This window comes from Cotesia typhae, unplaced genomic scaffold (assembly GCF_013202065.1).
Source record: "Cotesia typhae breed Kobodo isofemale line unplaced genomic scaffold, CoteBio_Ctyphae contig_22, whole genome shotgun sequence".
Lineage (NCBI taxonomy): Eukaryota > Metazoa > Arthropoda > Insecta > Hymenoptera > Braconidae > Cotesia > Cotesia typhae.
This window is the reverse complement of record NW_027423728.1, coordinates 2,284,045-2,311,653: the sequence shown is the minus strand read 5'-3', so window position 1 is coordinate 2,311,653 and position 27,609 is coordinate 2,284,045. Positions and strand designations below refer to the sequence as shown.

The 27,609-nt window shown below is 29.3% G+C and overlaps 2 protein-coding genes across 2 annotated transcripts in view; one reads left to right on the top strand and one right to left on the bottom strand.

The window, feature by feature from the left end:
• Cad99c (cadherin 99C) overlaps positions 1 to 27,609 on the bottom strand; it is a 117,379-nt gene that overhangs the window by 72,350 nt on the left and 17,420 nt on the right. The window lies entirely within an intron of this gene.
• On the top strand, positions 15,058 to 18,635 carry LOC141523981 (uncharacterized protein C15orf61 homolog). The gene is made up of 3 exons (XM_074237598.1): positions 15,058 to 16,353; positions 17,390 to 17,633; positions 17,714 to 18,635. The coding sequence occupies exons 1-3, from the start codon at positions 16,279 to 16,281 to the stop codon at positions 17,839 to 17,841; spliced, it is 447 nt and encodes a 148-aa protein (XP_074093699.1). The 5' UTR covers positions 15,058 to 16,278; the 3' UTR covers positions 17,842 to 18,635.

Below are 27,609 nucleotides of genomic sequence, written 5' to 3'. Positions count from 1 at the left end.
CGGAAAATTTAAAAATATTGAACGCCTCTAAATTTGTTGCGGTTTTATTTTTTAGATACGGAATTTTTATTATAAAAACAAAAAAAAAATTGTAAATACAAATGTTTTTTGTTTTGTTATTGAAAATGTATTTTCATACATTTCTTCTATATAAATTTTTTTGTTCAAGATTTGCTAATGAGTTTATATTAATAATATCTGAACTATTCAGACCAACAATAAAAAATTACCCCACTGTTTTTGTTCAATAAAAACTAAACCGCTAACTAGCAATAAATTTTCAAAAATTTTAGTGACTATTTTATATATTTTCCTATAAAATATCTCCAGAATTTACTGTAAAAAATTTAAATCCGACAGTTTTCGTAGACGATAAAGTTTATTGAATATCTGTGTGACAAAATATTATTACTATGACCTTAGATTATATTACTCGTTTTGCACAGTCACGGAAAACCAAAAGATTTCTCATTGGCTCACGTTTCAAAAATATAAATTGTTCCAATATCTAAGGAAAGAATCTCTCGCATTGATATCCACCAGAAAATACCAACTAGGTTATATTATATCGTAAGTGCAATACTGTTCGTTTCCTCAATCATCTATCCACACATAGATATACATTCATACAGTATTGTAGTATTATATACAAACGCTGAATAATAGTGGTGATTTTATAAGCTGATTCGCTCGATTCATAATGATAATGATAATACTCGTTTCTAGGAATGTGTTACATTTCCATAAATACGGCTACAAAGTTTCCGCAATTATCGTAAAGTAAAATATGGCTGATAATAAAATAATATTTATCATTTCTGTATTCATTATACCGTATCGTTATTTTATTTATCTGTTAATAAATAAAATTAATAAAACGGAAAATGAGTTATCAGCAGTCGCATTAGGATGCTCTTCCGATCAAAGCAGTTTGTATCAACACCGTGAAATAAACTGATTGCCACGTAATCCGTGGTTGTTTAGTACTGCTAATAAACTTAATCTTTCAAGCTGAAGAAAACCCTTTACACCCACGCGCTTACTCACTTCTAACTCATTATTATAAAGCCGCTTAAACTCGTTAGAAATTCAATCGAACTTGCATATAACTGGATTAAGCAGTTTTTTTAATTTTACAACAATCTTTGATTTGTTAAATAATTTTGCAAGTAAAAAGTTTTGAATTTTTTCAATATTCTATGAAAATTTGATTCAATTTATTTTTCAAGATTTATTATTGAAGTTAAAAATTAGACATGTTTTTTTTTTTTTTCAAACAAGATTTTCTTTAGTTTCTCAATTCTTGAATGAAGATAATTGTACCTTCGGTTGATTACTATTGCGATTCTTAATTCAAAGGTATATTATCTTTAGTCGATATAATCAAATTCTTAAAGTAAGAACAACTTTCTTCTACAAAAGATAATTTCTTTTTACCAAAATAATTTTATAATAGCCAAAATTTTTATTTTCCTGACTCGCCAGTAAATTTTTTGAATTACTTTCAACTGAATACTTCAAAACAAGAGTTTAAGATTTTCAAAGTAACATTTTTCAATAGAAAAATTAAATTTTTGCTTTGAAAAATTCCGATTCTTTCAAGTCCTCAAGCTGCAGAAATAAATAGTATTTTTTTTAGTTTTGGCCCATTACAATCCCAGATAAAAAACTGAATTATTTCTTTCATTTAAGGACGTTCATAGACCAGAAAAAGACACCAATAGATTATGGCTATTGGTTTCTTTCTCACGCACTAGTGCTGCCTCTCTTAACAGACTATCGCTCACTTACTTCCACTCACGTAAAATATCGAAAGTCACTAACTTCAAACATTTAAAAAAAAAAAAAAAATGAATACCGCTCGTTTATGTTATTTTTGTTAAAAAATACTTGCTATATCTTCAATTAATAATTCTCAGTTTTTTAAAGCAATCCTAATAAAAGTACGGTTGATATTTAATAAAACATTCGCTTGAACGTCGATCAGCATAGGGTTTGTGTGTAAAATTTACAAATTTTAAATGCTAATATTTCAGAATTTAATGCCGCAAGTACTATTTAAGAAAATTTCTACGTATAGAGGATACTTATGAGTATAAGTACACAAAATTTCAAAAAAATTGTAAGAAAACGGTTTTTTCTCGGAACGTCCTTAACAGGTAAGATAAAAAATTGGGTTAAATTTTCGAACTAATAGGTGTAAACATATCAAAATATAAAACGACAATTTTCAAATAAATACTTCTTTTAAAATGAAACCTTTTTCAGTAACCAAATCTATTTTTCTCCATTGAAACTCAGTTAGTTAATTAAATGATATAAATTAGGTAATTAAATAATATAAATTAGGTTAATAATTGAAAGTAAAGGAAACAATATCTGAAGAAGAGAACGAGCATTGACCTGCCGACAGAACGTAAACTATCATGAGCAGCTCGCATGGTACTCGCTCAGACCAAAGACATACTGGTACTTGTTCTCTACTAGTCTAGAGTATGTAGTATATAGTATGTAGCTTACGACATTAAACACAATACATAAGTCAAGCTTGTGGTCAGCCTTAACCAACAGCACCAACTCTAAGTAGACGGGTTGGATTGCATTAACAACTTAAATATAAATATAAATCAATATATGAGACTGGTATCGATAGATCCCAAGTTAAACTAGTCACTAGCGTACGGCTGCCGAGTAAAATCAACGGTGTATGCTGTGCTAGTTCACCGCGAATAAGGTGTAGGGTGTAAGGTGTAAGGTGCACACACATCTCTTAACTCTTAACTCTTCCGGTAAAGTCTTGAATCTGGTCTGCACTATACGGAGCAAGGATTTTTTATAAATAATAAGGTTCACGCTTAGCTGAGACTGCTACGGTTATAACCCCCACCGGCAAGCCGTGATTCGCTCTATCTCAAGATATATGGATCCTGTAATACTCTAGACTCTTACTCTTACTCTTGTCTTCTATTCTGCAGAGCAGAGAAAACGGTAAGACCGTGTTATGTGTGGATCCCGATATTTTTATTAATGTGGTATTTATAAAAGGTGGCTCTGTTACGTGTTATCGTAACCTGTGTAATGCTATCCTGCTTAACTCACAGTCTTTACAAAAGTCTATTCGGATATATATGTGTGGATATGTATGTATGTTTACACACACTAGCGCATTAATGTTCTTATCATCTCGACGCCTCACGCACGCTGATGTGGATCCGCTTCATACTAAGACCCAGGACTCAGGACTACTTTAGTAGACAGCGGACGTGGATGTGAGAAATTATTTTTTTAGACTAGCTTGCTGGTAAACCGCCGACATGAACCAGTAGGTTTGTTTCTTTTTTTTTTGTTGCTGAGGTTTGTTTATGGTAATTTGAGTGATTATGAGGATAAGGGATTAATTATAAAAATTATGAGAGGGTTCTTTAGTGTAAAGGTGAAATTAAGGATAAAATATTAGAGATACAAGAAAACAGAAAAATACGAAAGTTTTTTTTATCGGAATTCGACACTAAAGATTACAGTTTTAGATCATAATTTTTAGAAATTCTGTAAAAATTACCTTCATAAAAATGTAAAATTACATTCAAAACCGTAATAATTAATGATTAAACATAGAAATAAAGCACGACAAATAAGAAAAAGAATGTATGTAATTTTCAATCTAAAAATTTTTCAAAACAAAAAAAAACATTAAAATCGAAAAAAAAAAATCAACTTTTAATGATTTTAAAAATTTTTTAAATGTTGAGTGACTTTAAAAAAATTTTTTTATCGATTTAATTTTTTGAGAAAGCTTTCAAAAGATGATTTAAAATTTTTAATAAATAATTAAAAAAAGAAAAATAATCAAAGTTCAAAACACAAATTTTTTCTGGATAATCTCTAGCAGAAAATTGTATTACTTTTCCTCAATACTTTTCAAAATTATATTTAAATTGACGAAAAACTTTTTTTATTCCAAGATAAAAAAATTTTAAAACAAGAATTTATCATGACTTTAAATAATTTAATTATTTTCAATCAATCACAAAAACTTCTGAATCAAATAAAATTGAGTTAAGCCAAAAAAACTTTGGCTTCATTCAAGATAATCAAATTCCCAATTATTCATCCTGATTTTTCAGGTTCAAAATTCCGTCCCGTGTATCTTTTTAAATTTTTAAAACGTTCCAGTAAAAAATTAACTTGTTATTTATCGCATAAACTAAAATAAACTATAAATATATATCCATTATTGAGCAATCGTCTGTGGAAGATCATTAACCACCGGATATATATGACGGAACAGCGTAATGACGTGGAGTACATGTGCTTTTTTAGCAATAAAATTATAATAGAGTATCCGGAGAGGCGTCACAGGACGGAGGACGGAGTTAACCAACCCTCGTGATGAATCTCGTTATATCCTGATCCCCAACTCAGCAGTGCAGAGGCTGTAGTATAGTTGTACTCGTACAGGGTATTAAATACTCGGCTCTTGTCAGTCTCATTCTCCTCTCAGTGCGGTTATTTAATCTCAACTTTAGAATAAGAGCCACCGAGCAACCGCGTAAACCGGATTTGCAGTTTGCAGTTTACTCTGTACTGAGTGTTCTGTGCCGGACGAACGCCTTCCTCTAATGGGGATTCCCTTTACAAGGTGTCTCGCCAGTTCCAGTGACGGAGGTACCGCCTCATTCACGTTCATTTTGTATTACTGCTAAATCTATACCATACTATACTGTTCTACATGCTTATATAAATGTATAGAAGGATATGTTATGCGGGGATTTAGCAGAGAGATGAGCAGAGACGGTGAGTACCACCAGTGAAAGCCTTGAATTACGTAATGAGATGAAACTATGATGCTAAGGATTTCGTCACGGGCTACTGCTGAGATTCTTGGAGAGCCAACTAAGTGCTAGTTCTTCTTGCCTCTGCTGTGTATATATTACAAGTGTAATGTTAATGTAACGTAGGAATCCCGGTCCATGCACTGGTATTGCATCGCCATTTAGATAACTCGGATTTTGAATCGTTTGATTCTTATTTTACGATACGAATGCAGTTTTATTTACTCATCGAGAAAATTATTAAATTGCATTTCAGAGCTGGCAAATTGTAGATTTTATTTAATGGATGAAATTATTTCTGTGTACAAATTATTGGAGCTTATTAAATAAACTTTTGTACGTTATAATTACTAATAGTTTTTTAATTTCCTGTTTATCATTTTAATTAAATTATTCATTGCACGGAAAAAAGGATATCCTGATTCAAGTAAATTATTTTCTTGATTTAAAGGTTTTGAATTATTGATTTAATTAATTAAGAAAAATTATTTTTCAATCAACATTTTTCATTTTTTAATTTTAACATAAAGTTCCTCTATACAAGAGATATAATTTACTTACTTCAAAAAATTGCTTATATTCATTTTTTGAATAATTAATAATGTTTTTGATTAATACAAAAATTTCATAAAAAAAAAATTCAAGTTTTTAATTTTTTTTTTTTTTTAATTAAACGACTGCATAAAAAGCTTAGCCTAATTTTTTAATCCAGAAATTTCTCACGCCTGATGCCTCGATCGAAATAATTTAATCGCGTCTCCTCAATTTGTGTTGCAACCATTCGTATCATTCGCATATAAGCTGGGTCATAAATAAATGCCCATAAAAATAATAAGAATTTATAATAAATTATAATTTAATCGGTTAGCGTTAAATTCTTAAGCGAAAACCTAACGTTGATTTTTACTACTAATAAACTAATAATTTATATTATTGATCTAACAAAAAACGAGTGTAAAGTGACGTAACCTGTGTCGTGGAGTATCATAACGAGAGCTTTAATAAAATAAAAATTAATGAATAGGAAGAAAAAAAACTATTGAATATCATTTATAATATTATTAAAAGATACAAAATGGCATTGATGAGGTGAATGGAATTAAAGTACCCTTGGTTACTCGGAGCGAATTACAGGTTGATTGCCCTCAAGGATATAACTTTAAGTATGACACGTTTCAACGAACAGGACTTTTTTCTATCCCCAGGTAGAGGAGGACTCATACAGAAGAGTATTTCTATTAAAAGTTTAGTCTGCAGTTATATATATATAATAATAGTACTATACGCTACACAAGTTTACAACTTTACCAGCCTGGACAGACGCAAACCAGTTTATTTCTCGATGCGAGTGTTGAACTCGGTTACACACTATTCGATACCTCACGAAGTGCGTTGTCCGTATTTTATACATATACAACACACATTTATATTTATATTTATATATGTGTGTACGAAGAAGGTAAAGCAGAAAACAGCTGTCGAGTGTTGAGGTGTCAACAAAATCTAATCATCCAAGTCTGCTGTTTTATACGCGATTACTATCCACGATTACTGCTTCATCAACGAATGAATCGAGGTGATGATTCATCGGGCTTACTTATTATTATTGTGCTATTAGTATTAACTATTTCAATGTTGAATCATTAAACTTTGTTTTTTAAGACTTAATCACTGAACATACAGGCTTTAGAATTGATGTGGAATTTTTATATTTGGTTAATTGGTCTCCTGCTGTCTGATTACGGTAGATGTATACGCGGTTTTTGATACTTTGTGAGAAATTATGATTTTATTGGTCTTTCTCATTATCATTAGTTTTTACTGTTATGAAATTCAAGGGATCTAAAAGAATAATTAATAGAAATTAGATTCAAAATATTTAAAAAAAAAAACTTATGACTCGTACAAAAAGTAGTTTTCAAAAAAAATTTTAAAGGACATAATAATGTTTATTAAATTTGATGGAATTGATTTAAAAAAATCATATTTATATCTGTATTGTCCAAAGTCAATTTTTGAACATTAAAGACGTTCATACGCCACGCTGATGGGATCAAATGAATCCTAAACTTCTTCCGAAATTTATTTGGAACTTGGAAAATATTTTTAAATACGCCAATAATATTTGTTAAAGGAAATTCAAGTTGAAATTTAATTTTCAATTAATAAAATTAAAAATGATATGTAAATGGCTGAATTATAAACAAATTTGTTAAAATTTTTAGAACTCCAGTCCTAAAAAGACTGAAATTAAAAAAACTGGCCAATTAAATTCAATCAACCATTCTATAATTTACTGGACATTATTAACAATTAATAAGCCAATTTGAGCACAAATTATAACCCACAACTACAAAAAGTCCATTAATTTAAAGCGATCGATAAAACATAAAAAAATCAGAAACTATAATTACAATCGATAATTACACGGGAGTAAAAAACTATAAAATTACGCAATAACAATCAAAAATAATGAACACTCGGTTAGGTAGTCAGCAGCCTCATTATTATTATCATTATTGATGAAGGATATCACGTCTTAAAATAAGTGACGTGTTACGTTACACTTTGCGTGCCCATGACAACAGTTGATGCATAACACCAAACACACTCATTTCGTTCCCACAATCCCACAATTATATTTAAAAATATGTGTAACAATTACGTCATGGGAGTGCATTTAATACCTCAGATTTTTCTTTGTCTTTCAGGTCACTGTGTGTGCAATTTATTTTAGTTTATTTTCTCACTCGCTTTCCGTCCATCGATAATAGTTTACCATCGCTATTATATATAATACCAGGAATTTGCACAGTTCGCCTATTACTGCGCTGACAATGCAGCTAAATGATTGAATTGTTTGAGGCAATTTAAATTTTCTCCAAACCAAAACCAGCAGACTAAGGCAACCAAGAAGGAGAGGAAGAAGAAGAATAAAAAGGCGTAACTGCGGTTTCATTGTACGGAATTTCGTCAGATATTTCCTTAATGTAACGGATTTGAATACCCGAAGTAACGCGATTTCAATCTACCAGCAAACAGTAGTTTGTTTTTCGTTTCTATTTTCTGTTTTGTAATTTACCGTATCCTTGTTTGATAGAACAAAAATAAAGGAACGATTTAACAGAACCGAGTTAAAATGCTGAACTATAAATATTGAAATAAGGACAAACTTATGTACTCAGTAACTTTTAAATTGCTCTTTCACTTATAAATTTTTTTTTATTTAATAACAACAGAATAAAGTTGAGTTAGAAAAATTTTTTTCCCCAGTTTACCGATTTTAAATTGTCGATATGTTTCGAAACTTCGACACTTAATATGTATGTAAACAACTAGTCCAGTTGTAATTCGTATTTATTTTGTTATTTTGTTAATTTAATGTCTCGTTGGTGGTAATAAAAACCAATCTGTTCGAAAAATTACTTTTATCCGCTCTTCCAATTCCATTTTCATGACATTCAAATCAGAATGGAATTAAATAATCATTTGTCAAAATTTAAAACCCTTTTTTTGTCGTACATTTTTCATTAATAGATTCATTATTATCAGTGTGAAACTTCACTGGTCTGTATTCGAATTCCACTAGGATAATTGGGCATTTATACGCACGCGTGACAATGCTCCGACGGGAGGTGTCACGGTTCAATAGAGTAATAGGTGATGACAATATTGGTATTAATACGCTCAATTAAGCTCGCCAGTATATTAGGCGCTGATAAACTATTTTATTGATATATTGCTATCTTGGTAACTTGTAACCGTGTATGCAGATTTCCCACCATAGATCTTACGTTACAATTATTTATGGTTTTCTTAATGATGATTAAAGCCCACGAGAGTAATTGACCCATTGTCTATCTTGGTCGTAAAATTAAGCTCTTATTCACCGACCGCCAAAATTCACAAAAGCCCTAAAAGTATAATCAAAGAAAGCCAATTAAAACTAGCGGACTCAATTAACAATTCTCGAGGCTGAAAAAAATTCTCTGGCTTATTAAAGAAAATTTTCTAAGATCATTAATGAATAAATGGTACTTGTTAATCTTCTTACACGTTCTTAAGCTGGAACCAGTTTGAAATTGATGTCTCTTGGCAATAAACCTCGAGGTAATTAATTTATTCATATCCCATCACCGTTTCTCCTCTACTCTGCATTACTTTAACGACGAGTTCGTTAAAAGCTCCACCAGACTACCAGTCCATTACTTTTTTAATCTCCTCAAACAAATTTTCCTTTTTCACGCATTACTTATTTATATTTACCGTATCTCTTCTTATGAGAGTTTTCTGCCCAGTCGACAACAATCTACGCCTATTCTCTACAACATGATACAGTATAGTATAGTATAGTATAGTATAGTATAGTATAGTATAATATAGGGTATCAGAACAATCTCGCTTAACGCAAGCCAGAGGGTCCCATATTCTATTTCTCTCTCAATCATTGCATTAAGCGCGTCCACAGAACTATATGTATATTTGAGTGCGTGTCCGAATGAGAGACATTAAACGACTCGGTTGGATTTGAAAGTCGACGGGCGTTTATATGCCTATGTAATACAAGTAATAGAACATATGCATCACATTACGCAGTCATGGAATTTGCAATAGAATCTGCATCTTATTTCTTCTACTTATTTTCATTATTATTATTATTATTATGCATATTGAGATCTTATAATACGAGATCACGGCTTTGGCTTTAAATCTCTGATTCCAGCGACATATTAAATTTTCATCTGCATCCACACATTGATCTAACGTACCACTACAGTATTTCGACTATAAAATTTCTCTGGAGATTTCAAATCTTTAGACACACAATACGCATTTATAAGTTATAAGTAATAAGTTATAAAGTGTAACATAACCTCAAATCCTTTGAAGATTTTTCCTTGCAGTAATACGTGTTTCTATTTCACTCAGGCTGGATCGCCTCACGACCAAAGATGGAGGTTTCTCTTTTGCGGTTTTCTGTGAAAAGATCTTTAGATGAAATGTTCACATTGTATTAACAATTCCTCTTTGACGATAGCTTTCAGACACGAAGACATGAAAGCCTTGTCGCTGGCATTTACTTTTAAGTCTCGATTCTTCCATTATATTACCATTATAGATGTACATATATTTATATTTATGCATATTCGTTTGTGCTCAAGTACACGCTTCAAAATAGAAGGTTTTAACAACTCCATTCGCATATAGCTTATGCGGTTGTTTCTTTTCTGTCAGTCGACAACGAATTTATTTTTAAATCCACTTTTGAGAGGTGCAATCTTGTTTTTTAGGAAGTATATTGGTGAGCTTTTTTGCCTACTAAAGTTTTACCCATCCAGCTTTGTAGAGCATAAAGACGATGTACGTTAGAAGGAAATGAAAAAATAAAATTGTGAAATTGAGTTAGTATAAAAAGGAATTCGGCCTGAAAATTCCAGATTTGTAACTAGACTCTTTTTATATAATTCGGTTTAGCAAAGTAACCTTGTGGCATTTATCTTCAACTTATCTTAAAAAGTTTACTTACATCGCGGTTTGATCTGCAATTAACTCAACCCACACTTTTGTCATGCGTATAATTATAAATTATACCTGTTGAATTTATCAAAACTAAAACTCCGCAAGTAGTTATGATTGAGACATCGTGGGATGACTTAATTACTCTCTAAAACGTCATTAACTGAAAACCTAACTTCTTGTTACGTCTTTTCTCAATTCAGTAAACTGTTAAAACGAATGGTATAAAAAATGAGCACTAAAAATTATAAGCAACGTTTTAAATTATCTCAATTATATAATAAGGTCTAAAATATACATTGGAAAAAAATTACTCGACTTGAGAAAAATCTTCTTTATAAAATTTCACTTTTGTTTTGAGACGTTCAATTTGAATTTATTCTATTAAAATTCACTTGCTAAGCAAGAAAAATAAATTCTTGGAAAAAGAAAAATATATTTTTTATAAAATAATATTAATAATAATATGTAAAGTAATTCATTGATTTAAAAAAAGATTCAATTTTAAAATTCTAAGACTGCAACAGTAAAACTGTTTCTTTGAACTCTAAAATAAGTAATATTTAGGCTATTATTACTTCTAAGGAGTGAAAATTGAAGCTAAATAATCTTATCAAATTAGTGTATGGTCATCGGTCCTCGATAAATCTACAAAGTATAATGAAATTTGATCGTTTAAAGTAGGTCAAAATCGCGCCTAAAGGAGTCGGTTACAAACATACAGGTGAAGGTAATAAAAGAGCTTTACGATACAATGTACCAAATTTCAATATCTTGGTCTAGCTCAGTAATTACACCAATTTGTAGAGCTAAAAACATCAATTTTTACGATGTTCAAAATTTCAAAATCCTGTAATTTCCTAACTACTCGCGCGATTAAGCTCATCTTCAAACTTAACCTTAGACTATATCGATAGGTAAAACATGTTGAGTTTGAGAAGAATCGGTTAAGGATTGTAAACGCTATCGTGCTCACAAGCATCGTATATATTTATAAATAGACATTAATAAATAAAAATAATCTAAAGAAACATCTCTTAACTCTTTATACAGAAAAACAGCCCAAAGACATAATGATAAGATGCAATAAAAGAAATTTAAATTTAACTAAAAAAATAATAACGTGGATGAATATTTGAGGAAACAAACTTTTTAGATAAAAATAAACTCGACAAATGCAAGATTCGATGATATTATCGAACAATGATTAATAAAAACGGCACTGTTCTGTTCTGAACATTATATCGCATAACAAGACAATGAATCGGTGAGAAACAATAATTTAAAGGCAATAAGTAGTTAAAACTGTCTTTTCTCATTCTAGGACCTTTCTATAACAGGTAATTTATTTTTCATTTTTATCATTGCTCTTATATTATAGGAAATGGGCGTGCGGCTTTTGAAAATGAAATGACCTAGAACGGTGAGAGTCCTGTTTGGAAAAACACGCTTGTACTCATAAATGTGGACTCTGCAACTGGAGTAGATATAATAATGTGTAGTAAGAAAAGAATAAGAAGTAAAGTTGTAGATTTAAAGAGAATCGTATCGCGATCTCGGAAACTCTCAATAGATCGTTTAAGATCTATCTTTACCATACCAAACAAGGTAATCTGACTGAACTTTTACTAAACTGGTGATGCTTGAATAAGAATAAAGTGATCGCATGATAGACGTTTACCAACTAAACTGATATCAACGATCTTAACTTAACCTGATTCTTCAGTTTCATTTTTATTTACATATTTATCCTTACTCTTAGTATATTATATATACGATATAGTCTTTAAATAGACTCTTTTACTCCTTCATTAAATGTATTTGCTCAATTTCTCATGTTACGCATACTGCAATCAATGAAAGCTGTATTATATTATACTATTTCTACAAACGTCTAATTTGAATTTTATGCTTCAAAATTAACATCTCTACCCATTAAATATTTAGTTTTTTATTATTTCAATATTTCTTAAATTTTTTTTTTTTTTACTTATTATTTCGAATTATAATTTATAATATTTTTTGTAAGAAACTTTCATATGAATTAACGTAGAAATCATTAATGAGGACATTAAATTTTTTACAAGCCATGACGTGTGAAATGAGTGAACAACAAGTTTTATAATTATGTATGGAAGGGTTTTTTTTAAGTTTAAAAACCCACGCTGCAGTGTTTAAAAATTTATGAAATTAAAAAATACGCTTTAAAAACAAACTAAACTGAAAAGTAAAAAATAATTATGAATTATTTTTAATAAGTTTAAATATAACCTGTGTTTTCTAAGTTACAATTTATTTAAAAATTTTATTTCAGATTGAAAAACCCGGTCCTTGAAATTTAAAAAATATCGAGATAAATAGATACTCATGTATATGTAGATATACATGCTTAGCTAATCAAAAAATGCATAAAATCAACTTTAATATCGTTGAAAAATTCTTGAATAGCAACGATATTAATCAAAATTTATCGATAGCATATATTGGAGCCCTATTATATCATAATAATAGATTTTCATTACTGCCTACTAACCTCATTTCATTGACCATAAAAGCACTGGAACTCTTTAATGAAGATATGACAGACTTTTTTCAATGCAAAGCTATGACGTCAGTAGGAAATCGATGACAGAGTTTTTCTACAATTGCTGGTGAAAAATATCAGAGAACCCGGTAAATACTGTAAAAATTTTTCGAGATATTAAATTCTCATGGATTGAAATTATACGTAACAGGGACGAAAAGAGCTAGAAAAGGACTACAGGGATACAGGAAAAAAAGTGTGAATTTAGAAGTGAGAAACAACGTTATATAAAATAGATGTTTTCATCGCGATAATCATAACTGAAATGAAACCGCAGGTAGTAAAATATACATGCGTTTTTCAAGTAGAATGCATAAATGCACAAGTATTGGCATGAATATATGCGCATATGTATGAATGTATGAATGTACGAGGGTATCTACGCAAATCGTAGATCTACATAGAAAATTAAACAGAGCACGAAATGGATTTCCAGGCATTATTGCCTTCCAGAGAATTAACAATTACATATTGTGGTGACCAAAAAAAGTGTATAACTACCGTATGGCACACAGAAACAAAAAAATTCATTCAGCTCATTGTTTCACATGTGAACGTCGGTTATAATGCTTGTCTGAACCGGAAGTGTCGGATTTAGTGGGTCAGTGTTGAATTGTACCTATATGATATGTGCTGAATTATATATAGATAATTATACATATAGTAAACATCCTAACAATTCATAGCGTGGATGACCAAACTGTCATTTTAATTGTTAATATTAATCAAGCATTAATAAATGTCGCATTTGAATAAAAAATTATATAATTTAATTTAAAAATTCAAGTGATTAATTATTCTTTCGAAAGACAAAAATTCAAACTCTAAATGAAGATAGTAACAGTAATAGTAATGGCTATTTGTTTTTTACCTTGACGTTTGAATATTATTTAGCATTAATTTGTAGAGATCTAAAATTACGAAACTGGGCTATGCAAACCTGCTCTATTTCTCAACCGAGATACAGGCTCTTTGTCGTAACTTTATAAAGGCACGATGTACACAATAACGCTTAGGGTGCCGTGGACTATATATAGATAGATTGTATGTATGGATATACTGTTTTCTTGTACATAGAGACTTACCTGAAACAGAAAATATTAAAAGGTTATTATTATATCCTATTTTATGGTTCATATTTTATATTGCATATTTAATTACTATAATACTTTAGTTTAATAAATCTACTTGAACTTACATAGTATCGCGTTTTTTAAAATGGAAAATTCAAATTTCTAAGGGAATTCAAAAAATGAAAGTAAAATTAATATTTTTAATTAATTCAAAAATAATGAAATATCGCTATATTTCTTTACATGTGTCTCGATTTTTTAACTTGGGTAATTAATAATCAAAGTTAAAGCTGGGATGTATTTAAGTCGATAAACTCTCAAGTTTAAGGATCGATCAATATTGTTTGTCCTGATGAAAGGTAATTTATAATATATAATGTAAAGTTGTTTTAAGTTACTGATATGTCACTCATATAAGTTATTGTATCGCATCTTATTATACTGTTTCTGTTTTATTACTTAATTACACTTTTAGTTATTATTCATTTAATATACTAGACATTGTACAATTTTCCATCCAACTATGAGCCTTAGCATTTAAATCCAATAAATAAATAAAAAATAAAATAAAGTTCGCAGAAATTTGACAAGTTTTTTTGGAGTTTAGTAGATTAAAAAAATAAAAAACTATTACTAACTCCGTAAAAGATGCATATCAAAAGTATATGCTGGATTATAAAAATAGGTATAAATTTGTAATTTTAATACATATTTTTTGCACGTACATAATTTGAACTATAATGGAAATGCATTAAAAATATATGAAAAATACATGAAAGTATAAAAGGCATAAATAAAAGTTTTATTCGGTATAATATTGTTAAGATTTTTTTATATAGTTTGAAAAAAAACATTTGTTATACTTTCATGCATGTATTTGTGTTTTTATTTAAAAAAAAAAAAAGTAAACTATTAAAAGAATTTATGTATTTAATATATTTTTTATAAAAGTTTTTTCATTCGGGTAGTTTCAGTTTATAATTGAAATTTTTAAACATTTTATTGAAAAAATAATCTAGAAAGATGGAAGAAATGTAATTAAAAGTAGAAAAGTTTGTGACCAAACTATGAAGTATTCCATCAAAAGTTTCAACGTATGACATCCAATAAATTTTTATTTATTTATCAACTGTCACAACAAAGTTATATTTATATTAATAACATAATAAATGGCAAGAAATAGAAAGATCTTATTGACTGAAAGGATCGAAACAATGTCGGAATTTCCAAGCCCTAAAGAAAGCTAAACTCAACTCTAAAAGGAATTCAAGTCGGCATAAAAATGGTATAAAGAATTAATAGCCGATTGAATAGGACAGTAGTGTTATCTGTCGGTAAATTCACAACCCAGTGTCGTCTGCGTCAGCATACAACTCTTTTACCTTTTACTAATACATGTTTGTGTGACAGTACAAACGCGGAAAGTGCACGTGTGCTACCAACAGGCTATTTGTTTGTCTGTTTATGCGTCTGATTTTACAAATTGATAACAAATGTCTCCATAAACCTGCATTACATATTTATATTCCATTTGTTTATCATTACCATTACCATTACGATTAGCAAATTTATTTTTACTTCGATTTCGATGCCCGTAGCGCCACCACAGAAGCCACAGAAGCCCGTGTAAATTCTTAGCACATGCGCAACTTAAATTGATCACGGGAATCACACGTTTGTATGACTTTTCCTCTTTCGTTTTATCGAATTGCATTAGGTGTCAGCAAATATTGCATATTTAAATAATTTAACGGTGTAATCATTTCGAGAAAATTACTCAAATTATAAAAACTGCTGATTGCAACTTGTTGGATTGCTGAATAAAATAAAAATAATAATCACCGGAATTTATTTATGATTAAAATTGCGACAACCGATCCATTGATTTAAATAATTGTTTTTAAATAATTATTTGTATAAATTATTGGTAATAGATCACCGACAACTTTTACATTTATATGAGCTGCTAACCTTGACATTTCGTGCGACGCGTGCTCACGTTTATTTTAGAAAGGTGCTCCATACTCTCGCTCACTGTATGAAGAAAGAAGTTTAACAACGGTACTTGCTTGAGTACTAAACGTTCGAGATCGGTAACTTAGATCTGCATGCCCTTTTGAACTTTAAACCTTAACAGGGAAATTATTGATTTCGATCCTTTTAGTACTTATGTTTATATCAATTCGCCTTCGAGGTGGTTTATATGTTTATATACGCTTCTTTACAACCTATTCTTAGAGTTTCCGTATTGTTTATTTATCCTAGTTGAGAAATGAATAAATTACGAATATGTAAACTATTATCTAATGATTTGTGGAGTCGTAATAACAAACCTCTCGCTTCCGAGGTAAAGTATTTATTTATATCACTTTTCTTAGTCATAAATTGATAGAGTTTTTACTCATAATTAATCGTTTAAGATCCCTGATTAAAAGTATCGATTGAAAAGAATTGAAAAATATGAAATATGAATTCTTTTAAATTATTTTAATTCTTTTATTTGTATATATAGATATACAATTTACATGGAGTGACCGCTTCTTAATTCTTTTTAATCAGGGATATTATTTTTAAATTAAAATCAAACTATAGAAAATCGTAAATTTCTTTATTTTAGTTGAGTAATTAATTTAATAATTCTTAATCTAAATATCAGAATTTTAGATCACATGAACTATTTTTTTTTATATTTTTTGAAAAATATATCATTTTAAAAATTTTTAAAAGATTCAGAAAAAAATTTTTTTTCAGTTAAAATTTGCAATCTGTATGATAGATTCACCAAAAAATGATAAAAATTTTTAATTTTTTCTTAGTTCAACTTTATCCTCGAGTAACTTTTAAAGAAATAAATTTATCAAAAAATTACCAGAGAACGTGTTTGTAAAGCATTTAATTTCCTGCAAGAATATGCTATGATATCATCTCTATCGGAACCCGTTAATTAATTAAAAAATATTTCGTTCACTAAAATTTAATACCGAGAGCTCTAACTTTCAAAAATAAATTTTTTTCACCTCTAACAAATTAACTTTTTTCGATCATATTGATTTGCAATAAACTCTAAATTTTAATAAAAAAATTCAGAGTTTGATTAAGAAAAGAAAAATTTTATTTAAAAAATTTAAATTAAAAAAAGAATAATATTAATTTAAAATTCATAATCTTTTAGTGGATCAAAGCCCGAATTAATTATAATAAAAGTTATCCGTAGTAAATCTTGACAGCGCGTAATTTTAATATTCATTAGACAAGTGAAGTAGATATTAAATTATTTAAGCATATGTGCTTCCAAAGATGAAGCGATAGGCTGTTAAATTACATGAATAAAAAATAAAAAAAGTAATAATAAATAGCAAGTGACTCGGTTTCACGGTAAATAGGTTTTAACGAGGTACCTGCTGCAAACGAAGGAGCCACCGTGGACATCGTACTTCGTGAAGTACCGGGACATTAAAAATGACCAACGAGGCTTGTCTCATTTCAATTGGCCTGTCGGTAATTCAAACTACCATGTTCTGCGTACCGGGTGCTTCCCTTACATAAAGTACCACTGCACAAAACGCCCTGTAGAAGACCTCACGCTCGATGACAGATTCTACAAGGCTATCAAGATAATTAACCTTGGTATTGTCAATAGCGATACTAATACCAATCCCTTATGTATTGATAAAAAATTTAATTTTTTTCTTAATCTTTTATTACAGGAATTCCTACTCTGCTTTATGGACTCGCAGCTATCTACTTAATACGGCATCAAGAGCCTGTCAAGACTTCGCGAGGTCAAGTCGTTATATACTTTTTACTCCCCGAAGACAAGGGATCAAGATACTGAACATAGAATCTATCACTTTTAAATTACGGAATTTAATTTTTAAATTAATTGCACGGAATGGAAGTTAGGAATTTTTTAAAAACTTCAACATACATATGTCTACAAGCATTTGTTATGACACTGAATTAAATTACAATATTTCACTGGTGGTTAGATTATATATTTGTAGACTGTCTTTTATTAATTCAAATCCGGAATTCACTCGAAGTCGGGACGGAGTTGCCATCAATAAATCTAACGACAATTAATTCTTTAAGATTTTACTCCAGGGCGTCACTTTCAGGCGCCTAAGACTTAAGACTTGTTTCTTTATTTATTAACTATCCCGATTATTTATCGATTGAATTTATTATTTTGTAATTAAAGATATATTTTATTTGCCAATGTGGACGGAATTATTCGCCACCGCAGGGAAGCTTTCTTGTAAAACAAAATGTCGTAAATAAATTAGTGATTTTGGTCTTCCGTGTAATGAAATAAAAGAGTTGTGTGTAATAAAATAAAATCTAAGGATCAAGAATATATTCCTTTGAAAATTTACTTATAAACTTTATTACCTTTTTGAGAAATTAATTTAAATTACTTTTAATGAATCTTATCGTTATGTCTTTGGACCATTTTTCTGTATAAAGAATAATGAAATTTTAATAAAGAATCAAGAGTGAAATTTTATAAAGACTTTCCTCCAATTGAGTAATTTTTTCCCTAAAGAGAAAACTTCAAATTATTGTTAACAATTTAAAAATAATTGTAGTCAATTTAACACATTCTAAAACAGAGCACACCCAAGAGTTTGCGTGCAGAAAAAGATAATCTAATATTTTTTTTAATCGAGAAAATCTGGAGGCTGAGATGAATAACACCCGTATGAAAGATTATTTCAACAAGTATTCATAAATATAAATAATAAAAACAGAAGTTCTGAATTGACATGCGTGACGCGGGCGTAATCAATTATCAACAATTAATTAAATTAATATTAACGTTGGTGCATAATAATAAAAATAAGAGAAATGATTGGTGAAAGATTAGCGAAGCGATTTCATTAAAACTGTCGTACACATATGTTAAGTAAAATATAATATCAGTAATTAGTGAAAGAGATAACATAATATTAACATCAACGTTAAAACGAAAAACAAGGGAAAGTTCGATGCGTGTTTATACAAAATGGAGAAAGTAACTTGTCAGTGATAATTATAACTTAAAATTTTTTTCTTAAACATACGCGGAAGTTATAGTTACCAGAAAAAAAAATTATTTAAAATAAATAAAATATGTTAATTTTTTTTTTTACATCGATCTCGCCGAGTAAAAACAGCAAACCTGATTTTAAAAAGCTACTGCTTATGTAATTTGAGCGTTCGGTTTCGCAATTTGTTGAATTTGCATGCATTTTGCTGCTTAAAAAATGAATAATGGCGTAATATGTTGTAGTAAAAATAAATAATATAAATAATAATTTTATAAAAGGCCTAAAAAAATTATGAGTTCAGTCTATATAAGTAAATTTTTGCACCCACAGCCCACAATTGAATTATAGACACGCGATCCAGAGCTCTCAATTCATTTAATAGCGCATTTATATTTATTTATTATCTAGGTTGTAATTAATTTACAACAGTAGCCTTTAATGATTTTATAACACTCTTATGACTTAACTTCAGCACTTCAGGTTAATATTATCCACTCGATTTTATTCCTTGAGAATTATTAATTCACCGTTATACATTCATGAGAATAGTACTCAACTGTACCTTTTATTTTCTTATGCATATATCGACCTCCTGTGATATAATTGTAATCTTAATTTCTCTTAGTTTCAATTTCCCGTTTGATGCTGAAGTTTGCTTAATTGTATAACAAAACCTTCATTATTATCGTTCGTGTTTGAATTACTTGATTTCTGCTTTCGTTACTTCAGTTGATGAATAAATTTTTATCTTGTTAATTATTCTCTTCGCGTTTAAAATTGTAAGAAAAATATTTACTTTGGTATTAACAATTGTGACAATTAGTAACTTTTTTTTTTCGTCTTCCGAATTATTAATTTATAATTCATGATATTCAAAGAAAGTTTTAATTTTTATAAAAATTATTATTTAAGCAACTTTTTTTAATTATGTAAAAATTTTATTTTTGGTTAGAAGAAAAATTCAAAAAATTATCTTTTGTATCGAAATACTAAAATTCTCAATGAATAATAGGAAAAAAAAAGTTTCACAATCGGCGAATTTTTTTTTTTTATTAAACAAAAAGTTTTAAATAAAAAAATTTCAAAATGGCCAAATTATAGCACTTTACTTATTCATTTATTTTTCAATTTTTATTTTATTGAAAAATTGATATTTAAAGATTTTTTTAAATTTTATTTTTGAAGAAAGATGTGATTTAAAAAAAAAATTCTTCATATGATTTTCATAGGTTAAAGTAATGTGGATCGTTTATCTGCTCTCTTAATATGAATCAATGGAGAATTTCACTGATTCCAACTAGTGAATGATAATTTCACTGATTGAATCAGTGAACAAAACATCTGTGTGCATGCGCATTGTCATTCACTGACTGAAATTGTTATTTATTGGTTAGAATCAGTAAAATTCCACTGATTTATTTCAAGAGAGTGAAAAATTACGAAACTGAAAATCTTTTTTTTATGTTAGCTAAATACACAATTTTATTATCAAAATTAATTTTATTATTACATTCATCCATTTGTAGTGATTATACGCTTTGGGCTAAGGGGTAGGGCAAAGCGAGTTTTTATACAGTTTTTATTTTTTATTGACAAAAAATTCTTAGGCCCAAACTAAAGACAATATTCCTATCTAATAGAAGTTCGATCACTACTATGTCGGATAGAATAATATTCGTTAGTATATATTTAAGTCGAAGAAGAACTAAAACTTCTAGGCCTTCTTCGTTACCTTACCCGCCTTAGGCCACCCGCCCTTACTAATTAAATTTTCCAAAAATCAAATATTAAAAATAAATTTACCAAGTACAGCTATAAAGTATCCAAAACCAAATTAAAAAATATTTGATCTGAAATACATACAAAAGATGGAATTAAATTGAAAATCAATAAGATAATACCGATTAGAGACTAGCCATTCGATTCCCCTTAAAAAACGCAATATCTCTTAATTGAAAATATAATAAAAATATGAACAGTGATTATTAAAAACGTTACAACTAGTGACTGGTACGACTTGGAGTTATCAATGGAGGTGATTAAAAGGACGCTCTGAAGTGAGATTAGCGGTGAAAGACGCTCGTTAGCTATCGTCCCTTCGGCAACGCACGAATAATCTGTTTCTTTTTTTCTCTATTTTTTCCATCACAACATAAACATCCCATATAAACTCTTCTCATATTATTTCCAGGTAATAGTACTATACCTGTTATGTACCTACACCGGCAAATAAATGCTTAAAGCGAACACAACGCAATATAACCGAACGCAACTGGGCGGCCGCGTCGGCGTACTCGTTTATCCGGATAAGCTGGACGGGTATTAATTTTTCATCGGTAACGGCTATCATATACTTATATATTTATTATTCTTCTTTTCCTCTCTCTCTCTCTCTATACATACTCTTCTCATCTTGATCAGGTATAAATACCTGTACGTTCATAACCAAGCAGTAAAGACATCATTTTGGCGCCAGTTCACTGTCCCCGTGCATCGACGGTAGATCGATCTAACCATTCATTACCGATTTACTGCTCAAAATAATCAATAACCTCAACTATTCGCCAACTTTAATGTATAGTATATTACTTAAAATTTTTACCCCGGTCGTTTATTAATTTTACACGTTATTACTGTTGCCAATTTTATCGTAAACATGTCGTCAATTTTACAGTCATTCCCATTAATTAATAGATAAATTATTTTTTACTGTTTGATTTACGACTTTCTAGCGCTTGGCTTTTTTTCCACCAGGTGTCGCATTCTGTTCGCTGACAGTTTCTCAATAATGAATTATTTAATACCCCATTAAATTACTCTGCAACCTTCAATAAATCAAATCTGGTTTTGTGTGGAAAAATCTGTAATAAATAATCGTTTTAATTAATTTTTGATATTAATTTCATTAACTAGTGACATCATTTAAAAAAATAACCATGAAAAAATTTAATGTTTTGTCTGTTTTGTCTGAAAAAAAATTTCCCATCGTTAATTTCACCATTATAAATTATAAATTATCGAGTAAATAAATCGGTAATTAGCATATAAAATAGAGCAAATATCCTAATTGTGGATACACCTGCTAACGCATTAACGTCACGTACATTTAATTATCAGCGGCGTAAAAACAAGACGATTTGCATGGACGATTGGATGCAACCACTAAAATAACCAATACTATCTCTGGTAACGACAGAAGCGACCGTTGCATCATTAAAAAGTATATATGTATACACCGAATTCGAAAAGATAAATAAACATTTATCAATTATAAATCAATGGATAAAAATAAATAATTTTCTAACAGGTTAGATAGGAGTTTATACTGATCATAAAATACAGTACATGGTCGTCTTTAATAGCGAACCACTCGAGCCAGATACTTAATGCGAAATAATGTTCAGTAAATCCAACAGGTGAATCCGAGTTATGCATTCAAGTCTTATCGTTATTGAGAGTACAATAATTTACCCGACAAGGTTCTTCTCATGCAAGTAAGATTAACACGAATCTCGTTTATGCTCCTTTTATATTATAGTGCTTCCTTATTTTAATTTTGTGGACAAATAACTTCGTCTGAGCTCAGTTTCAACTTCTTATCAGATAAGCATTTCCGTACTAATAGGAGCAATCTTAACACTTAACACTAATCGGAAAACCATATAAATGGAAATTAATTTAACTCGAGCTTCAAAATAATTATCCTTAAAAACTCGTTGTTAAAAAATCTTCTAAATAATTTCTTTCCAATGATTTGTATAAAAATTTTTGTTAGAATAGCAACACTCCTAGCCTACAAGAACTAGTTTGTAGTCAGCATGGTGCAGAATAAACTCGAGAATTAATGCAAATAACAAGTAAGAAGGATCCTCAAGGCAAATGTCTAAAATAACAAGACATGTTTGCTCATTTACCAGCATGAGAATTATCTAATTGTTAGTTGTATTCTCGGTAATAGATCAATCATACAAACCCCTTAGGTAAGTCAGGCTCCATATTATTTAAATACGTTATTTCATACTAAATCTAATAACTAATAACCAATTATCAAACATCTAATTAGTTGTTAGTTATTGTTATTTGAGTCCAAGTGAAGATGTTAAAGCTTGGACATTAATGCAAATATGACGTTACAGTTACTGTTGTTATTATTATTGTTATTATTCCCAAGTTAGCCGTCATGCTTGAACGGTTCGAGTATAATACCAACTTTTTCTCAGGTCCGTTCATGTAAACACGTTTTTTACTTTATTTAATTGTCTGGTGATGAATTAATTAGGTACACGATTTTGTACATCGATAGCCACTTTTGGATAGGCATTATTTTTTAACCGACTAATTAAAATATTTCCTACAAGTTGTGGCCTTTTGAACGTTAAGGCTTAGGCATAAAAAGGCTGATATGTGAATTTTAAAACCGTAAATTTATATGGTATTGCAGAATAAAATATTTCTAAGTATAGCATGCCGATGGCGAACCACAGGCCACGTGGCCGCAGAGTTTAATGGAAGCGTTGCCCTTTAATTCTTTCAACGGATTTTGATATTTGTTTTGTTCATTTTTTGTGGTTTTTTGATGCCGTCGGTTTTGTTTCTTATTGGTATTTCATTTATTTCTTTTTTTTTTATCTTATATATACGTGAGTAAGTGTTTTAGTTGTGTGGTCGTTTTACCTCGGAAATATAGAATAGTCTGATGGTCTTTGATCTTGTTATCTCGCTTGAGAACCAGTAGATTGCTTAAGGAAATACCTATTTCGGATCTTCAGGTGCTCACGCTTTAATAGATGTTATGTAATATAAATATGTATTAAAGGGACGTTTAGCTTTTTACTTCTAAGCATTTATATGTATAGATAAAATTCCTATTGGATCAAATTCAGCTAAATTTAAAGCTTGATAAAATTATAATTCTTATGGTATTAAATTGATTAGTTATTTTAATAAAGTTAACTAAGTTGCAATAACAAATAAAGTTGTTATATCGCTCAGTCTGTTATCTTAACAACAATCATTTTTTTGGTATAATAATAACTATTTGCCGTTAAAACTAAATTATTTCGTTACAATTACTTATCTGATTTCGTTAAAATAACAGAATTTATTTGTTGACATAACAAAATAAATTTGTTGTCGTTACTATTAACTATATTAATAAAATTATTTAGCTAGTTCAACAACAACATTTGTTAGACCAACTAACTAATTAATCGTACTGGGACAAAATATTTATAATTAAACCAAAAAAAAAAATAGTTGTTATCTCTTTAAAAGAATTTAGTTGGTTCAACGAATTTATTAATTCAGCTAAACTGTTTCGTTATACAAACCAAAGGGTTCTGCTACAATAATAAAACTCTTTTGTTGATATAATAAATAAATAACTTATGTTTTGGTATCATAACATAATGATAATTTTTTACCACAACTTGTCTTATTTTATGGTAACAAAAAATTTTTGAGTACATAATTTAAAAATGACTAAATAAAATTTTTTGTTAAATTATTTTTCAAACAGCCAATTAAATTACGGTCTAATTTAGGAGTGTTTGAGATGAAAGCAGATGCCAAGTGTCCGCATACACCATGTTCTTTAATTGAGGCGCAATCGATTTTAATCAACTTTTTCTTTGGAGTTCGAGTGCCCCATTTTCGATGGTTTTGCTCGGATCGACTCTGTTGGCCTCGAGCTCAATCTTACACACTTAAACTCATTTCGAAGGCCTTTTTTCAGATCAACCTTCTTATTTGGAACACTTATCCCACATATTCCACACATCCCTGCACCCTTGTTCCCTGTACCTCTCACTTACGATTAGTATATATATTTTTATATTATTATTTTATATATATATATATATATATATATATATATATATATATATATATATATATATATATATATATATATATATTGATTGTTAATTTAATTATACTTTTGCCTCTAATGAATCCAAATGATCTATATAACGATAATAATAGATTATAAATAAATATAACTCTACAATATGTAATATAATTGAATGATATACGTTAATAAACATAATAATGATAATGATAATGGATAATGAGTAATAAAATGAGGATTAAAAAAGATGAAAAGTATATAATTTGAACCCGCGCAACGCACGAGTTAAGAAAATGTTTAGAAATTGATTCGCATTATTAAATAATACGGTTTTATTCGTTGCGCTTTATTTCCAACCGGAAATGAGGATCAGGATCCGTACATGAGTGCTTACAACAATAAAAATTTATAAAAATAAAACTTTTTATGGATAATCATTTTTTTTTTAATTTTCAATAATATTTAAAATAACAACAATAATAATAATTTTAAAAAAATACCCCGTATTAGTAGTTGCAGTCTATAGTTTGCAGACACGTGCACATTCAGAGCAGGATTTCAATAGATTCTATTTTTTTCAATAGAATCCATCGATTCTATTTTTATGTAGATACACATCACATTTTTTTATCATTATTATTATTAGCATTACAATAATACTTAGTACCTGTGTTCAGTACATTTGTATGTGTATGATATTAAATCAGTGATATACAGGAGAATGTAAATCAATTGAGAGCCGGTGGTTTAGATTCAGTTCCACAAGCATTACGATCATTATTCAAACTGCGAATGCGCATATCAGTTTGTCGAGAAAATACTTTACTATCACATACATATATATATATACAGAGAAAGATACACCAGGAATAGCAAACTATGTATATGCTCTGCGGTGTGCTCAAGACGCAATCCCGTTTTAGTATTTTTGCTACCGAACAAATTCCTGGATGCCTTCCAGTCCTTTTCCACCTTTCACAGTTTTATACACAATGTCGCAGAGCAACCAAAACAACGATAAATCTACAGATAAATTCAAATATTTAATACGTTGAAAAAACGGATTTTACAGAAAAAAAAAAAAAAATTAAATAACTTCTATTTATAACCGTGGGAATTCCCAGCAGAATTCACAATATTTTTGTGTGTGCAGAATGGATAAAAAAGAGACGCCATTTAGTTCCCGTGAATAGATGTTCGGTGTTTTGTGAGCTAAAAAATTGGCTGTTTGTCATTTTCTCAAGAATAGTAGGCGATGTTATACTGCGTAATATTTCGGTACATTTAGACTTTTCATGTCATTGAGTGTGAGTTAGGACAGGAATTTTCTTAAACTTGAAAGTACCTTTTCAACAGAAATTCCTTTTGGATGCTGTCCTATATGCTAATTTTCAACAAACTACACAATATTTTTGACGTAGTCTTGGAAGTAGGAAAATAGAATTAAATTTATACCGAAGGCTTCCTTATGTATTTTCTAGTCTTTGCATAAAAGTTTAGACCGATAAAAAATTCTATCTCGAAGTTTAAATATCTAAATTGTTTATAATTCCATATGCAAAAGTCCATACTTCCTTGAAATTTATAAGTTCTGTTTATAGAAATCTAAGAAGTACTTCCTCGTAATTCTTAACTTCAATCTTCAATTTCCATACATATATGTATGTATAAAGAAATTTTTTCCTTAGCGGGAAAACAGAGTCCGAAATGATTCATGATAACGAGCACCATAAATCGAAACATACTTTTGAATGTTAAAATTTTTTCAAAATAAATTACAGTAATTTAATCAGCTAGAGTAAAAATAGTGATAACTGATGTATTAAAGAGTAATTCACAATAAGGAGTCAATAAAACACCGATTGAGAATCATAAAACCCAAACGACTGACTTAAACTTCCTCAATATGTATAGTAGATCATAATTCACGTAACTTTTAATGCGTCTGGTCAATTATCGGGAATTACTTGGGAAAAAGCGATCAATCAATTTGAAATGAATAAATATTGGACATAAAGAATCCCTGAGCAATCAACCCGCATTTAAAATTCTAGCAATTATCATATTATATCATATTTATTGTTCATCATAAGTCATAACTAATTCTATAAAAAGAAAGAATAAAAATAATTTAAAGCAAACTAATGATACTACAGTCAATGTACTTTTAATATTAATTTGTCCTTAATTTGTAGTTCGTTAAACTCGTGTGTAAAATAATCGCAGACAATGAAGATAAAAATTATGTAAGCTTCGTGAGATCCCTGAGGATATTCGCAGCGCAGACAACTATTACAAACTATTCTCATTTCTGCTTCACTTTTAATTCTACTCTACATTGTTTTCAAATACCAGAAATAATAATGATACTATATTTAACAAATATAATTGTAGGCAGACATACGTTAACATTTCACATAACTCATGTCGACGCACGTTATTTTTTTTTTTTACAGAAAATAAAATATTAATAAAAATAAAATAAATATATTGACTCATGGTCAAATTTACCCCAGGGAATATTTCGGCCGGGACTTTATTTTCAGTTGAGTTATTGCGCCAATATTTTAGAGTTAAATAAATATACAATGATCGATCATATGTATGTTAAAATAAATTGAATATACATCAATGTCGATTTAAAATTGGATAATTTCATCTAGAAGTGGGAGCTCAAATCGAGTTATAGAAATAGATTTTTCAAAAATTGTTTGAAAAATTCCGA

Coding starts and splice junctions, on each gene's coding strand:
- LOC141523981 (XM_074237598.1), top strand. CDS start 16,279: ATGAATAAATTACGAATATGTAAACTATTATCTAATGATTTGTGGAGT. Junction 16,354..17,389: donor ACAAACCTCTCGCTTCCGAG/GTAAAGTATTTA, acceptor CACGGTAAATAG/GTTTTAACGAGGTACCTGCT. Junction 17,634..17,713: donor TATCAAGATAATTAACCTTG/GTATTGTCAATA, acceptor CTTTTATTACAG/GAATTCCTACTCTGCTTTAT.